A 27,674-nucleotide genomic window follows, 5' to 3' on the forward strand; every position below is an offset into this window, starting at 1 on the left:
CTTTCTTTTTTTTTTTCTTTTAAAATATGGAACGCTTCACGAATTTGCATGTCATCCTTGCGCAGGGGCCATGCTAATCTTCTCTGTATCGTTCCAATTTTAGTATATGTGCTGCCGAAGTGAGCACTCAAACTTTCTTTAGAGTTATGTACCTCTTGGGCATTTTAATTCTGGATTATGTTGATATTTTTATTTTTGTTCTTATGATGATTTCTTCTGTGTTATCTCTACTATAAATGTGCCCCATGATTTTGTTCAGTTTCCTTTTTCTATCTAAATATCTGTAAGTGTTGACTTTGTAGTTTTTAGTCAAAAAAGGAGAGTTGTTTTTTTTTTAACATAAGGAGTAAGGTTAAAAGCTAAATTGTAAGCTTTATAATAAGCTATATAGTTCATATACTGTTGCTTCTATGTGCATGGAAATTATATTTCTTTCCCTTAGGATTAGTTTTTTTTTTTAATGATTAATTTTCAGAACACATGCATGCTTTTATAATAGGACTATAATTGTTAGGAGAAGCTTGGGTATGTATCCACTTAGATTTTTAAAATACTATACTTATCCACTTGCATGCATATTTACCTGTAGAAAGCATACCGTATTGATTTTTATGACTTTTACAAAAGTTGAATCATACTATCATTATTGTTCTGAACTTATTTTTCACACAGCAGATAATTTTGAGATCCGCCATAAAGATGTTGTTATATATAGACCTAATTTAGATCACTATTTAAATAATCATCCTGTAAACACATTTGTAGAATGGTCTTTTGTCACTTACCTACAGAAGTATTATATGAGATAAGAGATTTGGAACTAGAGGAAGAAAACAGTACCCTGACCCTTTCCATAGATGATCGGGAAGCTCTGGAGCGCAGGATTGTGTTTGTTGCTCTTCTGTATCCAATAACAGTGTATGCAATAGCAGTGCAGTCCCATGTCTGTCAGTACTTCCTGTATTGAGCAAGAGTCTGCTGGATTTTTTTTTAAACACTTTTATTGAGATATAATTCTCACAACAGACAATTTACTCAATTAAGATATGCAATTCAGTGACTCCAGGTGGACTTATAGAAATGTGAAACCATTACCACTGTCAATTTTCGAACATTTTCATTACCTCAAAAAATAAAAACAAAAAATCCTTACCCTTTAGCTTTCACCCTCAAAATTCACCCCCTTTTCTCGGTGCTTATTGTTTAGTTGCTAAGTCAGTCTGACTCTTTGCATCCCCATGGACTGTGGCCTGCCAGGCTCCTCTGTCCATGGGATTTCCCAGACAAGAACACTGGAGTGGGTTGCCATTTCCTTCTCCAGAGGATCTTCCCCACCCGGAGTTTGAACCCACGTCTCCTGCATTGCAGGTGGGTTCTTTATCACTGAGCCACCCGGGAAGCCCCCTCTCAGTGCCAGGCAGCCATTCATCTACTTTTTGCCTCGATTATATTTCACCAGTTCTGAACATTTAGTATAAATAGAATCATACAGTGTGTGGTCCTTTGTGATTGGCTTCTTTCACTTGGCATCGTGTTTATAAGGTTCATTCCTGTATCTGAACTTCATTTCTTTTTATTGCCAAATAATATTCCATTGTATGGATATACTTCATTTTGTCTATTCATTCTTTCAGTTGATGGACGTTTGGGTTATTTCCGTATTTTGGCTATTATGAATAGTGTGCCATGAACATTCATGTACATGTTTTTGTGTGTGCATATGTTTTCATTTCTCTTGGGTATATTCCTTGGAGTGAAATTGCTGGATCTTATGGTTAAGAGATAGTCCATTAAGGGATTAATATAAGACTTAAGAATCTTTTTTTATTTATTTATTTAATTTTAATTTTTATTTTTTATTAGTTGGAGGCTAATTACTTCACAACATTTCAGTGGGTTTTGTCATACATTGATATGAATCAGCCATAGAGTTACGCGCATTCCCCATCCCGATCCCCCCTCCCACCTCCCTCTCCACCCGATTCCTCTGGGTCTTCCCAGTGCACCAGGCCCAAGCACTTGTCTCATGCATCCCACCTGGGCTGGTGATCTGTTTCACCATAGATAATATACATGCTGTTCTTTCGAAACATCCCACCCTCACCTTCTCCCACAGAGTTCAAAAGTCTGTTCTGTACTTCTGTATCTCTTTTTCTGTTTTGCATATAGGGTTATCGTTAACCATCTTTCTAAATTCCATATATATGTGTTAGTATGCTGTAATGTTCTTTATCTTTCTGGCTTACTTCACTCTGTATAATGGGCTCCAGTTTCATCCATCTCATTAGAACTGATTCAAATGAATTATTTTTAACGGCTGAGTAATATTGCATGGTGTATATGTACCACAGCTTCCTTATCCATTCATCTGCTGATGGGCATCTAGGTTGCTTCCATGTCCTGGCTATTATAAACAGTGCTGTGATGAACATTGGGGTGCACGTGTCTCTTTCAGATCTGGTTTCCTCAGTGTGTATGCCCAGAAGTGGGATTGCTGGGTCATATGGCAGTTCTATTTCCAATTTTTTAAGAAATCTCCACACTGTTTTCCATAGCGGCTGTACTAGTTTGCATTCCCACCAACAGTGTAAGAGGGTTCCCTTTTCTCCACACCCTCTCCAGCATTTATTGCTTGTAGACTTTTGGATAGCAGCCATCCTGACTGGCGTGTAATGGTACCTCATTGTGGTTTTGATTTGCATTTCTCTAATAATGAGTGATGTTGAGCATCTTTTCATGTGTTTGTCTTTTTTTTTTTTTTTTTTTTTAAGTCATTAGTTTAACCATTAGAGGAACTGCCAGACTGTTTTCCAAAGTGGCTGTGCCTTTTTACCTCTCCACCTGCAGTGTGTGAGGGTTAAACTTTCTCCATATCCTTGTCTGTCTTGTTGGTTATATGTACCAGACTTCCATAGGAAGGTTGTCCAGGAGAAAAGATAGTTAAAGGATTTTTTATTGTTTTTATGGTTGGATTTGCTTGTCTGAAAATGGATGTTAATAAATTACATGGTTAAGATTTTGCCACTTATTTAAGACTGAAATGCTCTTAAAAATCATTAATATTAGTTAAGGATTTTCCTGACAGTGTACTGTAATCTTTTATTTGCTTGTCAAAACACAGTTATTCATTTAAAATCACCCCACTGATTTGACTGTGCTGAGGTGTGAAAAGGTGGTTCTACTAATAGCTAAGAAAGGTATGGTTTTAATTCTTTATTAGGTCTACTGTTTAATGGAGTATCCTTTAATTACCTCAGATAGTTTGACCCTGTAGTCAGCTGTGCTCTTTTATACTTAAACTTTTGTCTGCTGTTCTCAATCTCTTTTAAGATGCCAATTTAGTTCAAGGAGGAAATGAAGACTTTAGAAACTCAACAAATGTTGACATTTAAACTTTTACAAGAGTGAAAGATTAACCTTTGGCCCCTGTTTCTACAAGGTTCATATAGGCTTCATTCATCTGCTAAAGACTGGTTGTCAGCATTTGTATTTTAACCTCAGTTTTCATAAGTTTACAACTTATCCACAAGGCTTTCTTTAGGCTTAAAACTGAAGTATGTTTAACCACACCCCCCTCCCCCCCAAAGTTCATTTAGGTATATTAGAAGTGTGTTTTACTTTGTTTTTTGGGAGCCTTGCTTCTTATAAACGAGAAACTTGACTTTTGTCTATTTTTTAAACTGTCCATTTGATGTTTTGCTTAAAAAAATCATTAGCAGTATACAGGATAATCAAAGGTAATCAAAGGGTCACAAAGAGTCAGACACAATTTAGCTATTGAACAACAACAGGATAATCAGCATGTTAGCATAGAAAATAGGGCTTTCACTGAGGAATGTTAACTTATTATCATACATTGTTTAAAAAAATTTTTTTTCCCCTTTATCCTTATGCAAAAAAACAAACTGTTGTGTCAGAGACTGACTTTCAGTAGATTGAAGATTAGGAACCAATAAATCCAGAGCTGGAGAGGAAGGGGGAAATGGAGAGGGTAACTGGGGTAAGTGAGGGCTTACCCGAAGGAGAAAACCGGAAGTGGATGCTGCTGGCTTTGTGTGTCGTTCAGTCGCTAAATCCTGCTCGCCTCTTTGTGACTCCATGGACTGCAGCATGTCAGGCTTCCCTGTCTTTCGCTCTCTCCCAGAGTTGGCTCACACTCGTGTCCATTGAGTCCCTGATGCCATCCAACCCTCTCATCCTCTGTCCCCTCCTTCTCCTACCCTCAATCTTTTCCAGCATCAGGATCTTTACCAATGAATTGGCTCTTCACATTAGGTGGCCAAAGTATTGGAGCTTCAGCCTCTGTGTCAGTCCTTCCAATGTGTATTCAGGGTTGATTTCCTTTAGGATTGACTGGTTTGATCTTGTCCAAGGGACTCTCTAGAGTCTTCTCCAGCACCACATTGCAAAAGCTTCAGTTCTTTGGTGCTCAGCCTTCTTTATGGTCTAACACTCACATCTGTACATGAATACTGGAAGAACCATAGCTTTGACTATACAGACCTTTGTTGTCAAAGTTATATCTCTGCTTTTTAATATGGTGTCTAGGTTTGTCATAGCTTTCCTTCTAAGGAGCAAGCACTTTTAATTTCGTGGCTGCAGTCACTGTCCACAGTGATTTTGAAGCCTAAGAAAATAAAGTCTGTCACTGTTTCCATTTTTTTCCTCCATTTGCCATGAAGCAATGGAACCAAATACCATGATCTTCGTTTATTTGAATGTTGAGTTTTAAGCCAACTCTTTCACTCTTCTCTTTCACCCCCATCAAGAAGCTCTTTATAAAGTTCCTCTTCCCTTTCTACCATTAGAGTGGTATCATCTACATATCTGAGGTTGTTAATATTTCTTCCGGCAATCCTGATTCCACCTTGTGATTCATCCAGCCTGGCATTTCTCATGATGTACTCTGTGTATAAGTTAAATAAACAGGGTGACAGTATACAAACTGACATACTTCTTTTCCACTTTTGAATCAGTCCATTATTCCATGTCTGGTTCTAACTGTTGCTTCTTGACCAGCATAGAGGTTTCTAAGAAGACAGATAAGGTGGTCTGGTATTCTCATCTCTAAGAATTTTCCAGTTTCTTGTGATCCACACAGTCAAAGTCTTTCCTGCAGTCAGTAAAGTAGAAGTAGATGCTTTTCTGGAATTTCTTTGCTTTCTCTGTGACCCAACAAATGTGGGCAATTTGATCTCTGGTTCCTCTGCCTTTTCTAAATCCAGCTTGTACATCTGGAAATTCTTGGTTTACATACTGTTGAAGCCTAGCTTGAAGGATTTTGAGCATTACCTTAGCATGTGAAATGAGCATAATTGTACAGTAGTTTGAACATTCTTTGGCATTGCCTTTCTTTGAAATTGAAATGAAGACTGACCTTTTCCATTCCTGTGGCCACTGCTGGCAATTGCAGCCTTTTAACAGCATCATCTTTTAGGATTTGAAATAGCTCAGCTGGAATTCTGTCACCTCTACTAGCTTTGTTCGTAGCAATGCTTCCTAAGGCCCGCTTGACTTTACACTCCAGGATGTTGGCTCTAGTTGAGTGACTATACCACTGTGGTTATCTGCTCAGCCGTGTCCAACTCTGAGACCCCATGGACTATACAGTCCATGGAATTTTCCAGGCCAGAATACTGGGGTGGATATTTGATCCACTTCTCTAGGGGATCCTCCCAACCTAGGGATGGAACCCAGGTCTCCCACATTGCAGACAGATTCTTTACCAGCTGAGCCACAAGAGGACCCCTTATCCAGGTCATTGAGACCTTTTTTGTATAATTGTTATGGGTATTCTTGCCATCTCTTCTACTTTTGTTAGGTCTTTGCCACTTCCATTCTTTATCATGCCCATCTTTGCATGAAATGGTCCCTTGGTATCTCCAGTTTTCTTGAAGAGATCTCCAGTCTTTCCCATTCTGCTGTTTTCTTTATTTCTTTGCATTGTTCACTTAAGAAGGCTTTTTTATGTCTCCTTGCTGTACTCTGGGGCTCTGCATTCGGATTGGTATTATCTTTTCCTTTCTCCTTTACCTTTCGCTTCTTTTTTCAGCTGTTGGTAAGGACGACTCAGACGACCATTTTTTCCTTCTTGCATTTCTTTTCCTTGGAGATGGTTTTGGTCACTGCCTCCTGTTTGATGTTATCAATCTCCATCCATAGTTCTTCAGGTGCTCTATCAGATCTAATGCCTTGAATCTATTTGTCACCTCCACTATATAATCATAAGGGGTTTGATTTAGGTCATATGTGAATGGCCTAGTGGTTTTCCCTCCTTTCTTCAGTTTAAGCCTGAATTTTGCAATAAGGAGGAGCTCATGATCTGAGTCACAGTCAGCTCCAGGTCTTGTTTTTTCTGACTATATAGAACTTCTCCATCTTCAGCTGCAAAGAATATAATCAGTCTGAGTTGGGTATTGACCATCTGGTGATGTCCATGTGTAGTTGTCTTTGTGTTGTTGAAAGAGGGTGTTTGCTATCACCAGTGTGTTCTCTTGGCAAAACTTTTTTAGCCTTTGCCGTGCTTCATTTTGTACTCCAAAACCAAACTTGCCTGTTATTCCAGGTATCTCTTGACTTCCTGCTTTTGCCTTCCAGTCCCCTATGAGGAAAAGGGCATCTTTTTGATTTGGTGTCAATTCTATAAGGTCTTGTAGGTCTTCATAGAACATTTAACTTCTGCTTCTACAGCATTAGTGATTGGGGCATAGACTTGAATTACTGTGATACTGAATGGTTTGCCTTGGAAATGAACAGAGATCATTTTGTTGTTTTTGAGATTGCACCCAAGTACTGCATTTTGGACTCTCTTGTTGCTTATGAAGTTACAAGTTACATGATATTAATATGAAAATCTAAGTGAAAATAGTTAATTTCCATCCAAGATAGTAGATATTAATATTGACAAAAATAAGATGTAAAAATCAGAATAGACTTCTGTAACCAAGAAAAAAAATAAAGGTGATTACAAAATTATTTCCTCCTCCTCCTCTTCCTCCTACTACTTTGAAGCAGTGCAAAAAAAAAACACTCCCTAGTTAGTGGTGGTCTGTCCTAACCTTTTAAGAAATAAATAATTCTCATGTTAAATAATAACATAGATATAAATAAACTCTGATAACAAAACCTGACACATATGAGAAAGTCAAAGTATAACCTAATCTCATTTATGAATACATGTATATATGTTTAAGTTCAAGTAAAAATATTTGCAAATGGCCAATTATTTTGTTTCAGAGGGTTTATCTGAAGAATGTCTGACAAGTTCAGTGTTTTTAAAATATGTCACTGAATGTGGAGATGACTCTTAACCAATATATCTGGAGTACAGCTGATTGACAGTAGCACAGTATACGAACATGTCTAGAGTGTAGCTGAAGACAGTAGCACATATTTTGAAGCCAGGTTGCCTAGGTCTGGATCCTGGCACTGCTTCTTGGCAGCTGGGTGACCTTGGGAAGTTTACTAAACTTCTCTTACAGTTTTCTCATCTAATAATAAGACTGCTAATAGCTATCTTAGAAGTTTGTCATCAGTTTCCTAGGGCTGTTGTAACATAGACTGAGTGGCTTAAACAACAGAAATTTATTTTCTCACAAATGCTGGAGGCTAGAACTTCAAGATCAAGGTGTCAGTAGGACTGATTCCTTTGAGGCTTTCTCTCCTTGGCTTGCAGATGGCCACCTTCTCATTGTGTCTTTATGTGGTCTTTCTTCTGTGCGTGCATGTCTGGTGTTTCTGTGTCCTAATTTCCACTTTGTGTAAGGACATCAGTCATTTTGGATTAGTATTCACCCTACTGACACATTTTAGCTTCATTACCTCTTCAAAGGTCATGTCTCCAAATACATTCTGAGGTTTTGGGGTTAGGACTTGAGTATATAAATTTAAGGAGGACAGAGTTGAGCCCATAACAGGTTTCTAGGAGGATTAAATGCACTAATATAGAGTATTTGACCATGTAGCAAGCTCTGCCTAAGTATTGTCTACCATTATTGCTTAACCACAGCAAGTAGTTATATAATACATATAAATAATAAAAATGATCATACATTAAAAATCTTAAAAGTACTTACAGATTCAAAGAAAGTTGTAAAAAAGAATGTACAAGGAGTTTCCATGTACCCCTTTTCTCCCATACTGTGAACAACTTATGTAATTATAGTACAATATTAAAACCAAGAAGTTGACATTGGTGAAATCCACAGAGCTTATTCAGATTTCATGTTATACACGCATCATTTGTGTCTGTGTGTGTACAGGTACTTCTGTGACATTTTATTGCTTGTGTAGCTTACTGTATTCACCATCCCAGTCAAGATGCAGAACTGCCCCATCTCAGAACTCTCTCCCACTACTCCTTTGTAGCCACCCCCGTTCCTTCCCTCGAAACCCTAACTCCTGACGTCCATTCATCTGCTTTTCATCTCTATAAATACTATCATTTCAAGAATTGTATGTGTTATAAATATATATGTATGTATATATATATATAATGTAGTATATAACTTTTTGAGATTAGCCTTTTTCACTTGGCATAATTTCCTTAGAGCCCATCAAAGTTGTTGCATATATAAATAGTTCATCCCTCTTTATTGTTGAGTAGTACTCCGTGGTGTGGATATATCACAATATAAAGGCTATTTGGTTTGTTTCTAGTTTTTTGGTTATTACCAATAAAGCCACTGTGAACATGAGTGTACAGGTTTTTGCATGAACATTTTCTGGAGCTAATGTGTCTATGATTTGCCTCTTCATCTTTTTGGTGGGATCTTTTGCTAAGTAAAAGTTTTTAATTTTGGTAAAGTTCCATTTGTTAATGTCTCCTTTTATGGATCAAGCTTTTGGTGTAAGACCTCTTCACCTAGTCCTGGGTTCTGATGACTTTCTCCCTTTTCTCTTCCCCTACATGTTTTCTGTGGGTCTGTTTTTCACTTGTTGTGAGAATCAAATGTGCTAATATAGAATACTCAGCCCATAGAAGTACACATGTGTTAGTTATTGCACTACCAAATAAACATTTTTTTGTAAATAAGAATTATATCGTTTTTTAAGATTCCATATAATGAGAGAGATCATAAGATATTTATCTTTCTCTGTCTCACTGACTTCACTTGATAATCTCTAGGTCATCCATGTCCTGCAAGTGGCATTATTTCATCTTTTTGTGGCTGGGTAGTATTCCATTGTATATAAATAACGCATCATCTTTATCCATTAAACTGTCAGTGGACATTTAGGTTGCTTCCACATCTTGGTTATTGTAAATAGTGCTGCAGTGAACATTGGGGTGCATGTATTTTTTCAAATTATGATTTTCTCCTGGTATGTGCCCAGGAATGGGATTTCTTGATTACATAATAGGTCTATTTTTAGTTTTTCAAGGCATCTCTATACTGTTCTCTATAGTGGTGTATCAGTTTACATTCCATCAACAGTGTAGGAGAGTTCACTTTTTTCCACACCCTGTCCAGCATTTATTTTTTGTTGGTTTTTGATGATAGACATTCTAACTGTCGTGAAGTGATACCTCATTATAGTTTTGATTTGCATTTCTATAATTTTGGCCATCTGTATGTCTTTTTTTTTTAAATTTATTTTTGACTGTGCTGGGTCATTGTTGCTGGCCTCAGGTTTTCTCTAGTTGAAACAAGCAGGGGCTACTCTCCAGTTGCAGTGCACAGGCTTTTCATTGCAGTGGCTTCTCTTGTTATAGAGCATGGACTCCAGGGCATGCTGGCTTCAGTAGTTACGGTGCATAGACTTAGTTGCCCCATGGCACATGGAATCTTCCTGGACCAGGGATCAAACCTGGGTTCTTTGTATTGGCAGGCAGATTTTTAACCACTGGACTATCAGGGAAGTCTTATATGTCTTCTTTGGAGAAATATCTGTTTAGATCTTCTGCCTATTTTTTAATTGCATTGTCTTTTTTTTTTTTTTTGACATACAGCTGCGTGTTGGTCGGTTGCTTTGTTTGCAAATATTTTCTTCCATCCTGTGAGTTGTCTTCATTTTCTTTATGGTTTCTTTTGCTGTGCAGAAGCTTTCAAGTTTAATTAGGTCCTATTTGTTTGTTTTTATTTTTATTTTCATTATTCTAGGAGGTGAATCAAGAAAGATATTGCTGCAATTTATGTTAAAGAGTATTCTGCTTATGTTTTCCTCTAAGAGTTTTATGGTGTCCAGCCTTACATTTAAGTCTTTGATCCATTTCGAGTTTATTTTTGTTTATGTTGTTAGCGATGTTCTGATTTCATTTTTCACTTGTAGCTGTCCAGTTTTCCCAGTACCATTTATTGAAGAGACTGTCTTTCTCCATTGTGTATTTTTCTTGCCTCCTTTGTTGTAGATTAGTTGACCATAGGTGCATGAGTTTATTTCTGGGCTTTCTATCCTGTTGTGCTGATCTGTTTTTCTGTCTTTGTGCTAGTGCCGTGCTGTTTTTTAGCCACACAACATGGCAGGGGAGATCTCTGTTCCCTGACCAGGGCTCAAACCTGTAGCCCCTGCACGGCAGGTGCAGAGTCTAACCACTGGACTGCCGGGGAGGTCAGTACCGTACTGCTTTGATGACTGTAGCTTGGTCGTATAGTCTGAACTCAAGGAGTCTGATTCTTCAAGCTCCATTTTTCTTTCTCAGGATTGCTTTGGCTTTTGGAGTGTTTTGTGTTTCAGTATAAATTTTAGATTTCTTTTGTTCTAGTTCTGTGAAAAATGCTATTGGTAAAGGAGATCAGTCCTGGGTGTTCATTGGAAGGACTGATGCTAAAGCTGAAACTCCAGTACTTTGGCCATCTCATGCGAAGAGTTGACTCATTGGAAAATACCCTGATGCTGGGAGGGATTGGGGGCAGGAGGAGAAGGGGCCGACAGAGGATGAGATGGCTGGATGGCATCACCGACTCAATGGACATGAGTTTGAGTGAACTCTGGGAGTTGGTGATGGACAGGGAGGCCTGGCGTGCTGTGATTGATGGGGTCGCAAAGAGTCAGACACGACTGAGCGACTGAACTGAACTGAATTTGATAGGGCTTTCTTTGAATTTGTAGATTGCCTTGGGTCATGTGTTCATTTTGACAATATTGATTCTCCAGTCCAAGAGCATGGTATATCTCTCGTCTGTGTCTGTCTTTATGCCAGTGCCATACTATGTTTGATTACTGTAGCTTTGTAATAAGTGGATTTAGGACACCTTGAACTTTATCTTTTACAAGACTGGTTCTTTGCAGTCTTATTACAGTTTTTAATGGTAAAGCACTCGAGGAGTTACTTTGAAAAAGAAGAACACAACAATGGTTTTTTAACAATATAATTTCGTTTTATTTATTTGTTTTTGACTGTGCTGGGTCTTCATTGCTGCGAGGGCTTTTCTCTAGTTGCAGTGTGCAGGGGCTGCTTTCTAGTTGTGGTGCGTGGGCTTCTTGTTGCATTGTCTTCTCCTGTGGAACACAGGCTCTAAGGCATGCGGTCTTCAATAGTTGCAGCACGTGGGGTCAGTAGTTGTGGCTCCCAGGCTCTAGAGTATAGGCTCAGTAGTTGTGGTGCACAGGCTTAGTTGCTCTTCGGTATGTGAGATCTTCCTGGATCAGGAATCAAACCTGTGTCTCCTGCTTTGGCGGGTGGATTCTTTACCATTGTGCCACCAGGGAAGCCCAACAGTGTTCTTTATGGTGATTATTTATGTTGTTTTATTCAAAGCAGTAAAATGAGAAACAAGAGGTATAAATTGTAGAAAAGTGAAAGTGAAGTCGCTCAGTCATGTCCGACTCTTTGCAACCCCATGGACTGTGGCTACCAGGCTTCTCCATCCATGGGATTTTCCAGGCAAGAATACTGGAGCGGGTAGCTGTTCCCTTCTCCAAGGGATCTTCCCGACCCAGGGATCAAACCCAGGTCTCCTGCATTGCACACAGACGCTTTACTCTCTGAACCACCAGGAATACGTAAACTTATTATTTATAACTACTATAATTTATATCTGGACAAGGAAGTCAAGAGGAACAAACATGATTAGGCTGAATAACAACTCAGTAATTGGCTAAATGAAATATATGAAAATTATATAATTCCTGAATGTCAGCAGTGTAAGGAAAATAGGAAAAATTGAATCCTAGTTATTCTAACTTGGGAGATGAAGGCGAAGATGTCAGAGTGGTGAATGAGAGTTAAACTTTAGTAACCCATAAGCTTTTATATCTTTGGGCATAATTTTCCCCTAGGGATAATAATTGAGGCCAGAGGCTTGAACTGGAACTGTCAAAAACTGGGGATTGGGAAGGGGCACACTTGTCTATGAATTAGGGCTAATAAAACTGTCCACCAATCCAGGACATAGGATGGAAGATAACTGCTTAACTTTGGCTTGTGGCTGTTAAAAGCCACAAGAAATGGAAACTCCAGCTTTGTGTGAAAATCCTAGGCCGGAAAACTAATGTGTTAATATATTTGGAACTGGTGAATATTGTAGGGCATTAGCAGAGGTGACCATTAAAATACCCTTGGGATTGATTGCTCCTTAACCCCTGAAACGTGGAGGACTCCCCCAAAGCTGTTTATGTACTCATACAAAACTCATAAAGCACCTTAGTAAAAAGATCCAACAAATGAGAGAGTTTACAATTGAGGGGCAGATAATAATAGACTGGAACTTAATTATCCAATATATAGTCCATATTCAATTTCTGCCTTTGTCCCAATAATGTCCTTTATTTGGTTTTGCTTTTGCTTTGTTTTATGATCCATAGTCAAATCAAGGATCATACATTGAATTTTGTCATGCCTTTTTATCCTTCTGTAGTTTAGTTCAGTTTGTTTCTGTGTTTTTTGGGGGTTTTTTATGATAGCTACATTTTTTAAAGATAACATTGTTTGCCTAAAAGACTTTGGTTGGCTCTCTTACTAGACTGTAAGCTGTTTTAGAACAGGGAATGTGTGTCATTTATCCCTGTTAATAAATTTAATCTAATGATTTTATAATAATTTAGGATGCTGTGCTTCAGAAAAGGACAGGGAAAGGGAGGATTAAATGATTCTTAATCCTGTTTTTCTTTTGGTTAGCCACACATACTCCAGGAACCACAAGGATCTTTTTGCCTATTGCTTTGATATTTCAAACACTACAGTGTACACCACTATTATGTACACTTTACAGTTCATATCATAATTGCTTAAAAAAAAAAAATAGGTTCTGGATCTTCAGTTCTCTTTTGCCAGTATTCAACCCATTGGCCATTGCCTTTTGAAAGTGAGAGTTGGTGGGTAAAATGAATGGTTAAAATATGTTAATAGTATATGATTTTATTACTATCCAAGGGAGGTAAAATACTTCTTGACAGTTACAATAAAGATAATTCATAAACAGGATATTTTTAACATTTAGGCATAGAAAGATTCAGTTTAAATTATTATAGAATTCTTATTTAAGTAAAGCTTTTTTTAAACATCATAGAACTCTATTATATCATTAAAGGAATAAGTCCTTGATTGATTTATGTCACTGGGAATACTTGATTTGATTTCTTCTTCCTAGTTTCCCTTTATTTTTTTTCTTTGCAGTTTTACAAGCATCTCACTATGAAGCTCTCTGATATATTGTGTTGATTACAATTTAAAAATAGTACTTTAAGGATACAGTGAAAAGAATACCCTGAAATGAATGTAAATTGACTCTAAGCCTAGTAACTGTTATTTTTTTAAATAGCCTTGTTGAGATGTTATTCATATTCCATACAGTTCACCCATTTAAATTGCACAGTTCATTGGTTTTTAGTATATTTAGAGATATGTACAACCATCAACACAGTCAGCTTTAGAATATTTTTATCACCTCAAAAAGAAATCCCATACCCTTTAGCTAGCACCCTATGTCCCTCAACCCTTCCCCGAAGCAACTATGTTTTACTTTCTGTCTTAGATTTCCCTGTTCTGAGTTTTCACATGAGTAGAATCATTTGATATGTGGTCTGTTGTAACTGGCTTCTTTAACTCAGCAAAATGTTTTCAAGGTTCATTTATACTGTAGCATATATCAGTTCTTGATTCCATTTTATGGTCAAATAATATTCCATTGTATGGGTATATCATATTTCATGTATCCATTTATTAGTTGATGGATATCTGGATTGTTTTCACCTTTTGACTTTTGTGAGTAATGCTGCTGTGAAAATTTGTGTCCAAGTTTGTGGGTGTACATGTTTTTTATTTCTCTTCAATGTGTTTCTAGGCGTAGCTTTCTGGGTCATATGTAACTGTGTTTAATTGAGTAACTGCCCAACTGCTTTTGAAAGCAGCTGCACCATTTTATGTTCCTACCAGCAGTGTTTGTGGGTTCCAGTTTCTCCACATTCTTGCCAGCACTTCTTATTGTCTTTGTGAATCTATCCATCCTGGTAGGTGTGAAGTGGTACCACATTTTGGTTTTGATTTTTGTTTCCCCATTGGCTAATGATGTTGAGCTTCTCTTCATGTGCTTATTTTGGTAAGATATTTTCTAGTCAGATTAAGTGGGGTCATTTGTATCTCATCTTTGGAGAAATGTCTGTTTAGACATTTTGCCCATTTTATATTGGATTCTGAACTATAAGAGTTCTTTATATAGCATACCAATATCTTTTCAAATATATAACTTGCAGATATCTTCCATTTTGTAGGTTGTCTTTGTTGATAGTGTCCTTTCAACCACATGTGTGCTCAGTCCCTTCAGTCGTGTCCGACCTTTGTAACCCTGTGGACTATAACCCACCAGGCTCCCCTGTCCATGAAATTCTCCAGGCAAGAATACTGGAGTGAGCTGCCATGCCCTCCTCCGGGGGATCTTCCTGACCCAGGGACCAAACCCACATCTCATTACATTCTCTGCATTGGCAGGCAGGTTCTTTACCACTAGTGCCACCTGGGAAGCCCCACAAACATTTTTAATTTTGAAAAAGTCTAATTTATCTTTTTTTTTTCTTTTGTTGTTGGCACTTTAAGTGTCATATCTAAGAATTCTTTGCCCAGTTTGAGGTTGTGAAGATTTACCCCATTCATCTAAGAATTTTATGTTTTTAGCTATTGGTTTAAGTTCTTGAACCATTTTGAGTTAATTTTTATATGGTGTGAAGTAGGAGTTTATCTTCATTGTTTTGCCTGTGGCTATCCAGTTGTCTCAGCACCCTTTGTTAAAAAGGCTATTCTTTCCCCTATTGAATGGTGTTGGCTACTTTGTCAATAATCATTTGACCATAGATTATGGATTTATCTCTGGACTCTCAGTTCTTTTCCATTGGTCCATCTTTATGTTAGTACTACACTATCTTGATTAATTTTGTTTGTAGTAAGTCTTGAAGTCAGAAAATGTGAGTTCACCTTCTTTTTCAGGGTTATTTTGGTCCTTTATAATTCCTTTTTTTCCTTTTTTTTTTTTGAGGGCAGGGGCATGCAATACAGCATGTAGAATCTTAGTTCCCTGATCAGGGGTAGAATCTGTGTCCCTTGTAGTAGAAGTGTGGGGTCTTAACTACTGGACTTCCCAGAAAGTCCCCATTCTCTATGAATTTTAGAATCAGCTTGTCAGTTTCTACAAAGAAGTCACCTGGATTTCTACGGGGGATTCCATTGAATCTATAGATCAGCTGAGAGAGAACTGCTATCCTGACAGTGTTAAGTGTTCCTGTTCATGAACATGGGATGTTTTTCCATTTATTTAGATCTTTAATTTCTTGTAGTAGTTTTTAAGGTAGTTTTTAGAGTATATATTTTGTATTTCTTTTGTTTATATCTAGGTAGTTCATTCTCTTTGATGCTAATGTGAATGGAATTGTTTTCTTAACTTCATTTCAGATTATTCATTGCAGGATTATAGAAATAAAACAGATTTTTATATATTGATCTTGTATCCTACAATCTTTATGAACTTGTTAGTTTAGGTAGTATTTTAGTGGATCCTTTTTGGTTTTATATGTACAGTAGTATATCTTCTGGGAATGGCATAGTTTTAATTCTTCCTTTTCAATCTGAATGCCTTATTTATTTTTATTATTATTATTACTTTTTTTTTTTTTTTTTGGTATAATTCCTGCCTAGAACTTCTAGTATAATGTTGAATATGTGGGTGAGAGCAAACATCTTTGTCTTGTTTTGGGTCTTAGGAGAAAGCTTCCAGTCTTTAACTGTTAATTATGATGTGAACTGTAGGGTTTGTTTGTTTTTTTCTGTAGTTGCCCTTTTGTTAGGTTGAGGAAGTTTCTTTTTTATTTATCTGAGAACTCTTTCCTTTGCTTTCATTTTGAAAGAACACTTTGCTCAATGTATGAGTGTTGGTTGACTCAACACTCCCTGCCTCCGTACCTCACACCTTGAATATATTATCCTGCTGCCTTTTGGACGTGATTGTTTTTGCTCAGAAATCAACTGTTAATCTTACTTGGATTCCCTTGTAAGTGACGTGTTGTGTTTCTGCTTTCAAGATATTCTCTGTTTCTTTACCTTCCGTCAAGTATTTTTCCTACAGTATGTTTGTTTATGAGGCTTTTTATGTTTATCCTGCTTGGAGTTCATCAAGCTTCTTGTATCAGTAAGTTATTATTATTATCTTTTAATGATTTAAGGAAATTTCAGACAATTTCTTCAAAAATTTTTTTCTGCTCCTTTCTTGCTCTCTCTTTCTGGGTATCCTAATTATGTACATGGTGATATACTTAACAGTTTTCCACATTTCTTTGAAGCTCTGTTCATTTTTCTTCTTTTCTTTTTTATTGTTTGTTTATTTTTCAGCTTGCATAATCTCTATTGATCTGTCTTCAGATTTGCAAATTATTTCTTCTGTCAGTTCACTTCTTCTCTTGAGCCCCTCTCAGTTCAGTTCAGTTCAGTCGCTCAGTTGTGTCTGACTCTTTGTGACCCTGTGGACTGCAGCACGCCAGGCCTCCCTGTCCATCACCAACTCCCGGAGTTTACTCAAACTCATGTCCATTAAGTCGGTGATGCCATGCAACCATCTCATCCTCTGTCTCCTCTAGCATTCAATCTTTCCCAGCATCAGGGTCTTTTCAAATGAGTCAACTCTTTGCATCAGGTGGCCAAAGTATTGGAGTTTCAGTTTCAGCATCAGTCCTTCCAATAAATATTCAGGACTAATTCCCATTAGGATTGACTGGTTGGATCTCCTTGCATTCCAAGGGACTCTCAAGAGTCGTCTCCAACACCACAGTTCAAAAGCATCAATTCTTTGGTGCTCAGCTTTCTTTATAGTCCAGCTCTCACATCCATACATGACTACTGGAAAAACCATAGCCTTGACCAGACGGACCTTTGTTGGTAAAGTAATGTCTCTGCTTTTTAATATGCTGTCTAGGTTGGTCATAACTTTCCTCCCAAGGAGTAAGCATCTTTTAACTTCATGGCTGCAATCACCATCTGCAGTGATTTTGGAGCCAAAAAAAAATAAAGTCTGTCACTGTTTCCACTCTTTCCCCATCTATTTGCCATGAAACGATGGGACCAGATGACATGATTTTAGTTTTTTGAATGTTGAGCTTTAAGCCAACTTTTCACTCTCCTCTTTCACTTTCATCAAGAGGCTCTTTAGTTCTTTGCTTTCTGCCATAAGGGTGGTGTCATCTGCATATCTGAGGTTATTGATATTTCTTCCGGCAGTCTTGATTCCAGCTTGTGCTTCATCCAGCCCAGCATTTCTCATGATGTACTCTGCATATAAGTTAAATAAGCAGGGTGACAATATACAGTTTTGACGTCCTCTTTTTCCTATTTGGAACCAGTCTGTTGTTCCATGTCCAGTTCTGTTACTTCCTGACCTGCATACAGATGTCTCAATAGGCAGGTCAGGTAGTCTGGTATTCCCTTCTCCTTAAGAATTTTCCACAGTTTGTGATAATCCACACAGTCAAAGGCTTTGGCATAGTCAATAAAGCAGAAATAGATGTCTTTCTGGAACTCTCTTGCTTTTTCGATAATCCAACGGATATTGGCAGTTTGATCTCTGGTTCCTCTACCTTTTCTAAAAACAGCTTGAACATCTGGAAGTTCACGGTTCACATACTGTTGAAGCCTGGCTTGGAGAATTTTGAGCATTACTTTACTAGCGTGTGAGATGAGTGCAACTGTGTAGTAGTTTGAGTATTCTTTCGCATTGCCTTTCTTTGGGATTGGAATGAAAACTGACCTTTCCCAGTCCTGTGGCCACTGCTGAGTTTTCCAAATTTGCTGGCATATTGAGTGCAGCACTTTCACAGCATCATCTTCTAGGATTTGAAATAGCTCAACTGGAATTCCCTCACCTCCACTAGCTTTGTTTGTAGTAATGCTTCCTAAGGCCCACCTGACTTCACATTCCAGGATGTCTGACTCTAGGTTAGTGATCCTACCATCATGATTATCTGGGTCGTGAAGATCTTTTTTGTATAGTTCTTCTGTGTATTCTTTCCACCTCTTCTTAATATCTTCTGCTTCTGTTAGGCCCATACCATTTCTGTCCTTTATTGAACCCATCTTTGCATGAAATGTTCCCTTGGTATCTCTAATTTTCTTGAAGAAATCTTGTCTTTCCCATTCTGTTGTTTTCCTCTATTTCTTTGCACTGATCGCTGAGGGAGGCTTTCTTATCTCTCCTTGCTATTCTTTGGAACTCTGCATTCAAATTGGTATATCTTTCCTTTTCTTCTTTGTTTTTCGCTTCTTTTCTTTTCACAGCTATTTGTAAGGCCTCCTCAGACAGCCATTTTGCTTTTTTGCATTGTTTTTTTCTTGGGGATGGTCTTGATTCCTGTCTCCTGTACAATGTCACAAACCTCCATCCACAGTTCATCAGGTACTCTGTCAGATCTAATCCCTTGAATCTATTTCTCACTTCCACTGTATAATTGTAAGGGATTTGATTTAGGTCATACCTGTTTGACGAATGTTTGCTATTTGTTCTGACCGCAGGATGACTCCTCCCTGGTGGGGCCTTATTCCTTGGTTCTCTCTTGCTAACTAACTGACCTACAGTCTAGGCTGTATCCTCATTACACAAATATTCTCCTACTTGCCTTTTGCCACAGTCTCCATTGAATATCTGTAGATTTGAACTTGTCCACACTCTGTTGAGAATGAAGTCAGGTCCTTTGGGAAGAGCTTTGGTACTATATGTTGCAACGTTTTACCCCTGGCAAAATATCTAAGCCAGGGTTCTGGTGTTGGAGGTGGGGACAGTGAGTAACACTTTCCTGTGAGTGACATTTAGCCTCTAGGAACTGAATACTAGGAGCGGAGGTATAGATGGGGTGCACACAGCAGCTTGTCTCTTGTAATGTGGAACCGCTACCTTACGAGCTGAGCGGGAGGCCTGTTGGAGTCCCAGTACTCTCAGTGAACCAAGCTAAGGCAGAGCCCCCCTTCCACAAGTCAGTGTTAGGCAGGTTGAAGCCTCCTGTCTTTGATGTACTTGGCTGGGACTCGGCTTCAGTGACAAGAGTGCTGGGGACGAAACGAGAATCCTGAAGTCATGCTCCTCTCAGAAAGAAAGCCCTTGACTGAGAGCTGGGGAAGGAGGGGTCTTGTGCTCTTGGCTGCAGCAGTCTGGAACCCTGCTGAGATGGGAGGGTGGGATATGGGAAGAAAAGCGGGATCTTAGTTCAGGTACCACAGACTTGCACCTTGCAGGCTAAATTTTTCCTAGATTTTATTGAATGGTTGTTTCTTTATTAGCTCTTTGCCCTTAGGGACCATTGTCAGAGGCTTTGAATGGTGGTTTTAAAAAATAATTTTCATCAGTTTCTCTGAGCAGCAGGCTAGCAGAGATCCTCAAGCTGTTAGGCTTAGAGGTCAGTCTTCTGTAACTGTTTTTTGAACTGGCAGTCTCTTTAAAGCATGATTCGAAAAAGTGTTTCCTTCATTATGGTCTCTGACCACCCCCTCATGAGGAACCTTTGACATACCCTTAACATCTCAACTTTCAGATATCGACTGTAAGATACAAGAATCACGAGAATCATTTTTCCCTTGCTTATTTTCCTTAAAGAATGAACTTGGTCCGTGTGGAAGTACTCGAGAAGGGGAAAGTTTGCACAGGAGTTCAGAGTTTATAAAGGAAATGAAAATAACATTAGGTAGAGAATTTTAACATGAGTGCCCTCTACTATATGATGGATGGAGTTCTTTTCAAGTTGGCCCAGAGGTGTTGCAGTTAATTCTTGGTTTCTTTGACTTGACGTAGATATCACAATCACATGGCTTCTTCCTCCTTTTTGCTGTCATCTTAGTTTCTTTTGATTCCTTTTTGTTTTTTTCTTTTCAGGGGCCACTCAATAGTGAGTCTTCCAACCAGAGCTTGTGCAGCGTGGGGTCCTTGAGTGATAAAGAAGTAGAGGTAAGAAGCCACATCCATTGCAAGACTTCTCATATTCCCACACTTTAGATCTGGGTTAAGCCATAGCACTGCAGACTCTGGGGTCCCGTTAGGGTCTGTGTGAACGATCCCCCTTAGAGTTGTGTGCTCTTTGTGTCTGCACAGTTGTCATGTGGCCCTGATGGGTTTTTATTACTATAATCATAATAATCAATGAAAGGTAGAAATTTGCAGTTGTAGCTGAATTAGTCTAGGTTTCCTTGAATTTTAGCACTTCTTAGTACTTCAGCAGAGTGAGTCAGTTTGGCCTGAAAGACTTCAGTAACAAAATTTGAAGTTTTTTGTTTTTTAAAGGCAAATAACCTAGCTGAATATATAACTGCTTACTTTGCACTTAGATAAGACTTTGAATAGACTAGTCAGTTGACTGATCATGCAGATACTTCTTTTTTTGGAAAAAAATTTATAGATTTAAGCTCTTTTAAAGTAGAAATATTGGGATTCCCTGGTGGTCCAATGGTTAGGACTCAGTGCTTTCACTGCTGGGGTCTGGATTTTTAGTCCCTGGTCAGGGAACTACTATCCCACAAGTTGCATGGCGTGGCCTCAAAAAGAAAAAAATATTGTAACAGCTGTTATTTGAGAGCCTACTATATGCTAGATGCTTGTACTACATTTGTGCTTTATGAAATAGCTCATGTAAGCTTTTGCAGCAACCCTGATTTACAGATAAGTAAATTAAAGCTCTGATATTTTAAGCAGTTGTCCAAAAATTGTATAAATGGTTTGATTCCAGATCTTATATTCTTTCTGTGACCCTGCTCTAAGAGTAGGACACTCATTTAGGACTTCTGAGCCAGTTAATTCTCCTCGTAAATTTGATATTTTTTACATACACTCTAATTTTCATAACGTGAAAAATTTAACAAAATGCTAATTGTGATGTATATGGTATTTAACAGACTCCTGAGAAAAAACAGAATGACCAGCGAAACCGGAAAAGAAAAGCTGAACCATATGAAACTAGCCAAGGTAGTAATAATTTCACACCAGTAAAAATATCAATTCTTATGTACTTAGGTATAAAACTTCCAGCTCACATGAATTAGTTTGTGTACAGGGATTCCTAACAATGGAGATTTGCATTCCTTAAGGGAATATCAGTCTGTTTATGATAGACTTGACATTTGATACACACTTGACAAAACAGTGTCAGTTCTGTGGGGATTTTCTAGTTTTCCCTGTTGTAAATTAATAGTCTTCTCACCATGGATTTGTCTTCAGACTAAGCATTTATTGTACAGAAAAGAGATTACATAGCAGTTTTAACTATGTCTTGCACCAGATCAGTGGTTTGTTAATAATAGGCAAGCAGAAATGGTTTCATTTACATGGCTGTCCTTTTACCTACCCTTCTTCCATGTCAGTTACTCGATTGAATAATTGGCGCCCAGTGGAATAAATCTGTAAGTATGATGGTCATAATGCCAGGTTTCTTTAAATAATTAAAGAAAGAATAAATGAAATGGAAGAGCTTCCAAGAAATGAAAGGCCCCCCTCTCCCCATTTTGTATCTTTCAATCTGCAAATCATTCTTTACTTTTGTGGGAGAAAATTTTCCTGAAGTAACGAGGTCACATAAAGTTACTTGTGAAATAGAATAAACCATTTAGTTCTGATGAATTTGTTTTGAATTTTTTTATCCTCCTAGTTGGGGGTGTAGTTTATATTTTAGTTTTATTTTGATTCACAGTTGTGGCGTAAGCTTTGTTAGTGTACTTGTAAAAGAAAGAGTAGTGAATCTTAAAGGAAAGCAAGTGTGAAAAGGTCTTTCTTTCACTGCTTATTTCAGTGTTTTATTTTGTGGTGGAAACTGTCTTCTGTTCTTAGAAAACAGGTATTTTGGCTCATTTGTTAAAAGTAAAGTTGACATTTGAATTGGTAACAGCATAGGCAGTCATTGAATACATAATATACTTTAGCAAATGATGGTTTACTTGTGTTACTGGAAAAACTATACTTACTTTGGTTTTATTTTCAGGGAAAGGCACTCCTAGGGGACATAAAATTAGTGATTACTTTGAGGTAAGTTAAATTTTTGGAAAAAGAAATCTATAGTGACTTAAAAAAAAAAAAAGAACCTAAATCCTTTCATTCATTTAAAGCTTTAGAAAGGAATGTGTTGCCTTTACCGTGCTCTCCTCCCCTTCCTCCCCACCTGCATCAACCTGATGTTGCCCCATCTCTATAAGGAAACAGCTGCTGACTTCCTAAATTTAAATTTGTTCATGATGTGTCTTGTCTGTGATGATATAAAAATTCACAAATGAGGTGATTGTTCTCTTGGCCAGACTAGGTTTTGTGTCTTACAAAGGTTGAAGTGGAATGACTTGGACTCTTCTTTTGTCCTCTACCTGTAGTCCAGTGGAACCTGTAGTAAGCTCACTGACCCATCCTTAGTCGTTACTGAAGGGGACACTAACATACACTGTATTCCTGCTTCATGTATTTTGAGACAAGAAGGGAAAACATTCTTCTCTTATGTCTTTTCAAAATCATGTGTACCTTCAGGTTTCTAGCCATGTTTTCCTTATATCGGTACATTTCTGCTGGAGCTTCTTGTTAAAATCTCATTGGAAAGATAGCAGAATTTGACTTATATGGCATTTTCTCTCTAGAATAAAATGTGTAGACTTAAAGGGACCGTGTATAATTAAGACCTGTTTGTGTATTAATCTTTTACTCTCCTTATCTGAAGCACAGTACTGTTGTGAATTATTCATATCCATTTTTCCCTGTTGGCCAGTTTGCTGGGGGAAGCGGGCCAGGAACCAGCCCTGGCAGAAGTGTTCCACCAGTTGCACGATCCTCACCGCAACATTCCTTATCCAATCCCTTACCGGTAAGCATTCACCTGGAGAAATGTGACACCTGTTGTAGGAGACCAAGAAGCCCAGGAACACTCAAGCGAAGTTTCTCTTCCATTAATTACCCAAGGGGGGTGAAGTCTTAAGGAGAAACGTTCATAGCATTACCTGTGAATCACTTAACTTAGATTCAAATCTGTATCAGTCAGTTTACATTTTATAAGAGCTGATCCTGTTCTCTCAGTATAAATCGATTACTTCTAGGCCTGCAGCTCATTGTTCTATCAAGAAAGGGGTTTCGCATCCAAACATTAGGTTTTTATCCTGGCCAGACTTACATATTCCTGTAGTTAATTCCTTTCAAAAAATTTTGGTCAGCTCCTGGTATTTGAATTAATTTTATGGCTTGCCCAGTGATGTACAGAAGCTAATGCTGCACAGATTTGAGATAGGTTTGTTTTCTGCCTGTGAGTGAGATAAAACTCTATAAAAACATCACAGCCAAGTTAGTGGTTCTCAGGCCGGGGTAGTTTATCCCCTCAGCGGACATTTGGCAATGTTGAAGCAGTTTTTGGTCAGAATTAGAGGGTGGGTGGAATGATGCCATAGGCAGCTGCTGGGCAGAGGCCAGGGATGCTAGTGTACATCTGCCATGCACAGGACAGGCGCCCACAGCAAAGGCTGATCCAGTCCAGAATGATACTAGTGCCAAAGTTGAGAGTCCCTGAACCAGCTCATGTAGGATTTTGTGTTAGTTCACTCAAGTGCCTTTGGCTGATTTGTTGATACCATATGAGAACCCTGTACATAAGAGTGTATTATGTTCCTTGATGCCTCGGGTATTGCTGTGGGATCTTAGGGAAAAGGGAGACCAGGAGTTTTCATCCTAGGTCTCTGTTTCAGAAACTTGCTTTTCTCTGCCTCAGCAGACTTGATTAATATTGCTTTTTTTCTTAAGTGATTTAGTCTCTATATTGTTAAACTATTTAAAAATGTCCTTCTTTCCCTCTCTGTCTCATGAATACATGCGTTTATTAGGGTGATTATAATTAGTAAAGCACTTAGGAAAATGTATTCAACTTGAAATTTTTTCTATTACTTTGTCATCATTGCCATATTTAAAAATATTATAAATGTTCAATGTATAAATCTGTTTGGTTAGGTTGAGGTTTGTTAGCTAACTTTTGAGGAGACCTGGATCTGTATTTTTATTGTTTTAAACCAGTTACAAGTTTTAAAATGTTAAATGGGATTGCAGAATTACCTATTTGGGACAAATATGATTTGTAGAATTTTGTTGTCTTACTACTCTTTTCTTCCTGAAAAAGATTTTTTTTCATTTGGTTTTCAGTAATGTGACCACCCATCTATCATGTGTCCATGTAAGTCAGGTCTTAAATGAAGACAAGAGAGAGGTACTCAAGTGATCCACAGATAGTCCTGCCACCTCTGTGAATGGTGGCTGGGCCTCATTATCATGCAAATCTAAGTATGTCTTGGGTGTTAAAATAGAAACCAACCTTAGTTTCCTTTTTCCATTGCATTTTATCTTCCTATCTTAGATTCTGTGCTTCGCTGTTATAATCACTGATTTGTGTATACTCTTCAATTCCCTTTCCCCACTCTCTCCATCATACTTGCCTGAAAAAAACTCAGCCCTGATTAAATCTAATTTTCCATCTTTTCCTTGCCTGTATCTAAGCAGTTCAGCCTGGTTAGAGGAAAGTACATATACCTATGCTGACTGATCTCACTTTAAGTTTGTGACCCCCAACCTCATGAGCCTCTGAGTTGCTGCCAGTCCTATTATATTTCCATAGTTAATTCACTCTCCTAGATGAATATTTCATATTTTTGTCATTTCCTGCAATTCCTTCCAGCAGCAATTCCTTCCCCTCTACTCTCTCAACTGATGACTTTACTTTTTTATTTTACTAGGAAAATAGAAGCAATCAAAAGAGAGCTTTCCCATGTGCCTCTGCCAGATCTACCAGGTTACTTGTGTCCTTATCCATATCTGCCTTTTAGGATGCATGAACTGGCCAGCCATTTACTTGGGCATTGATTTCCCTGCAAATTACATATGCACCTCTCCTTGACATTTCTGCTTATATAACTAAATGAGCAGCTTAAAAAAACAGCTGTAGGACTTCCCTGGTGGTCCAGTGGTTGGGAATCTGCCTGCCAGTGCAGGGAACACGGGTTCGATTCCTGGTCTGGGAAGATTCCACGTGCCACAGAGCAACTAAGGTCGTGCGCCACACCTACTGAGCCCGTGCATCCTAGAGCCGGTGCTCTGCAACAAGAGAAGCCACATCAGTGAGCAGCCTGCACATAGCAATGAAGACCCAGGGCAGCCAAAAATAAATAGATGAATAAATAATTTTTAAAAAATCCACAGAGGAACTCTTGCTCACTAGCACAACAACAAATTGCTCTCTTTGCAGTCTACCCTGTCCCTGTAGATAACAGTTTACTGTGTCCAGTTTTTCAGATCATAACTTCATGCCCCATATCTAATCCATCAAAATCTTATTTTCTTTTAAAAAAATTCCCGAATCCACTCTCTTTTCTATTCATTTGGTTCTCTGCATCAGTCTCCAAAGTCATCTCCTTGTTTCTGCCTGTGTCTCACCTATTTTCAATATAGTAAGTAGCCAGAATGATTCTGTGAAAAATTTAAGTCAGATCCTGTTCAGAACTGGCCAGGGGCTTGTCCAGACTGTAGGCTTACATGGTCTAGAAGCTCCTACATAATCTTTGCTGCCCACGTCCACCTGGCTCCGTCTGCTCCCCTTCTCCCTCATGCCACTCAAGCCACACTGGCCTCCTGGAAGTTCTGTGAACACTCTGAAGCACTCTTTACTTCAGCGCCTTTGTACCTGCTATTTCCTCTTCCAAGAATAGCATGATGACCAAGTCCTTCATCAGACTGTTGCTCAAAAATGACCTTGTCAAGAGAGGTCTCTCCTGGCCAACTTCTTTGAATAACAGTCCCTCTCACCTTGTAACTCTGTCCCTAACCCTGCTTTAATTCTTAGCTATTACTATCTGGCATATGTATTTAAAATTTGATATATATATTTAAATTTTTGTTGATTCATATTTATACATATAGAAGAGTATACATGTACATCTACAGCTTAATGAATTTTCACCAACTATACTAGCACAAGAAACAAAATACCTTCTGGAAGGTCAGGTCCCTTATGTTCCCTTTCAGTTATTAGCCCCCTCCCTGCCACTGGGGATAGCTACTGTCCTGACTTCTAGTAGTAGCATAGATGAGTTTTTTTTTTTTTCTTCTTTTTATACAGTGTATAAAAGGAATCATACAGTATATAATATACTCTGGTGTCTAGTTTATTTCATTCAGCATTACTTTGGTGAAAGTCATCCATGTTGTGTGTTGTACATCATTCACTGTCATCATTCTGTGGCATAATTTTAATATTTTTACTTAATTTACATATCTTAATTTTTAACTATACAGTTAGTTTGTTGCCCATCATCTTCCACCAGAATGTTAATCCCAAGAGAAGTGTACCTTTGTTTTATTTACTACTGTTTCCATCTCTTACACTGTTCGTTACATAAAGGTGTAATCATTTTAACTATTTCCCTCACTCCTTGACATAGAAGAGAGATCTTGTTCAGTTTTTAGTCTCTAACACCCGAAACAATGTTGGGTACACAGTGGGAACTCACAACTATTTGTTGAAAGAGAAGAATAGAAAAACAGATAAAGAATTATTTTAGCTTTTTCCCTCCTAAGTGATTCTTCTATATTTTTTGTGAAATACAAAAAGGACACAAACCCTGAGCCTTTGAGTTCAGGAGTTGGTAAACTGCAGCCTACAACTGGCGGGCCGAGAATGATTTTTGGATTTTTTGAGTTGTAGAGACAAAGAAGAATATGTCACAGAGTTATGTTGCCTGGAAAGTCTAAAATACTTCTGTCTGGTCCTTCACAAAAAATGTTTCAGGGCAGTCATTATGAAGTTAACTCCATTAATCATTACTTAGGTCAGAAAGTAAAATATTTCTAGCACCCTGGAAACCTTCCCTGATCATAACTCCCTCCCAATACTCTAGAAACAACCACTGTTCTAATTTTTGTGATTATCCTTTGCTTTTCTTTATAGTGTCATTATGACAGTTTTGTTAATCATAGCATTTAATCACCGTGTTTAAATCTTCTGTATTCTGACTTTTGGCTGTTTGTTCTGTCAATTGCTAAGAGAGGTATATTCATGACTGTCGTGATTGTGGGTGTACTTGGTTTCTTCCTGTATTTATATTTTTGCTTTATGTGTTACTAAGTGATTCTATTTCTCCTGATAATTTTTGCTGTTAGCAGTTTATCTGATACTAGTATATTCAAACCACCGCATAGTGTAAATATGTCTGTTTTTATATTGTCAGCTTTTCATTATTATGTTTTCAGTATATCTGACAAATACATAGTTGAGATTTTTTT

At 38.0% G+C, this 27,674-nt stretch overlaps 1 protein-coding gene and 1 non-coding gene across 7 annotated transcripts in view; one reads left to right on the forward strand and one right to left on the reverse strand.

Annotated features, from left to right (window-relative positions):
• Positions 1-27,674, forward strand: part of TLK2 (tousled like kinase 2) — a 122,465-nt gene that overhangs the window by 22,881 nt on the left and 71,910 nt on the right. For 3 of the 6 annotated variants that reach the window (XM_043904956.1, XM_043904959.1, XM_043904957.1), the window contains exons 3-6: positions 20,277-20,348; positions 21,290-21,359; positions 22,369-22,412; positions 23,134-23,229. The exons of 2 other annotated variants lie outside the window; for them this stretch is intronic. In XM_043904956.1, coding sequence (XP_043760891.1) covers positions 20,277-20,348; positions 21,290-21,359; positions 22,369-22,412; positions 23,134-23,229 — 282 coding nt within the window. The remainder of the gene's footprint in view (positions 1-20,276; positions 20,349-21,289; positions 21,360-22,368; positions 22,413-23,133; positions 23,230-27,674) is intronic. One more of the 6 variants, XM_043904958.1, reaches the window with a different exon arrangement.
• Positions 21-127, reverse strand: LOC122695757. Its single transcript, XR_006341512.1, has one exon. It is a non-coding gene; the product is annotated as a U6 spliceosomal RNA (small nuclear RNA).

Source organism: Cervus elaphus, chromosome 5 (genome assembly GCF_910594005.1).
Source record: "Cervus elaphus chromosome 5, mCerEla1.1, whole genome shotgun sequence".
In the NCBI taxonomy this organism is placed as follows: Eukaryota; Metazoa; Chordata; class Mammalia; order Artiodactyla; family Cervidae; genus Cervus; species Cervus elaphus.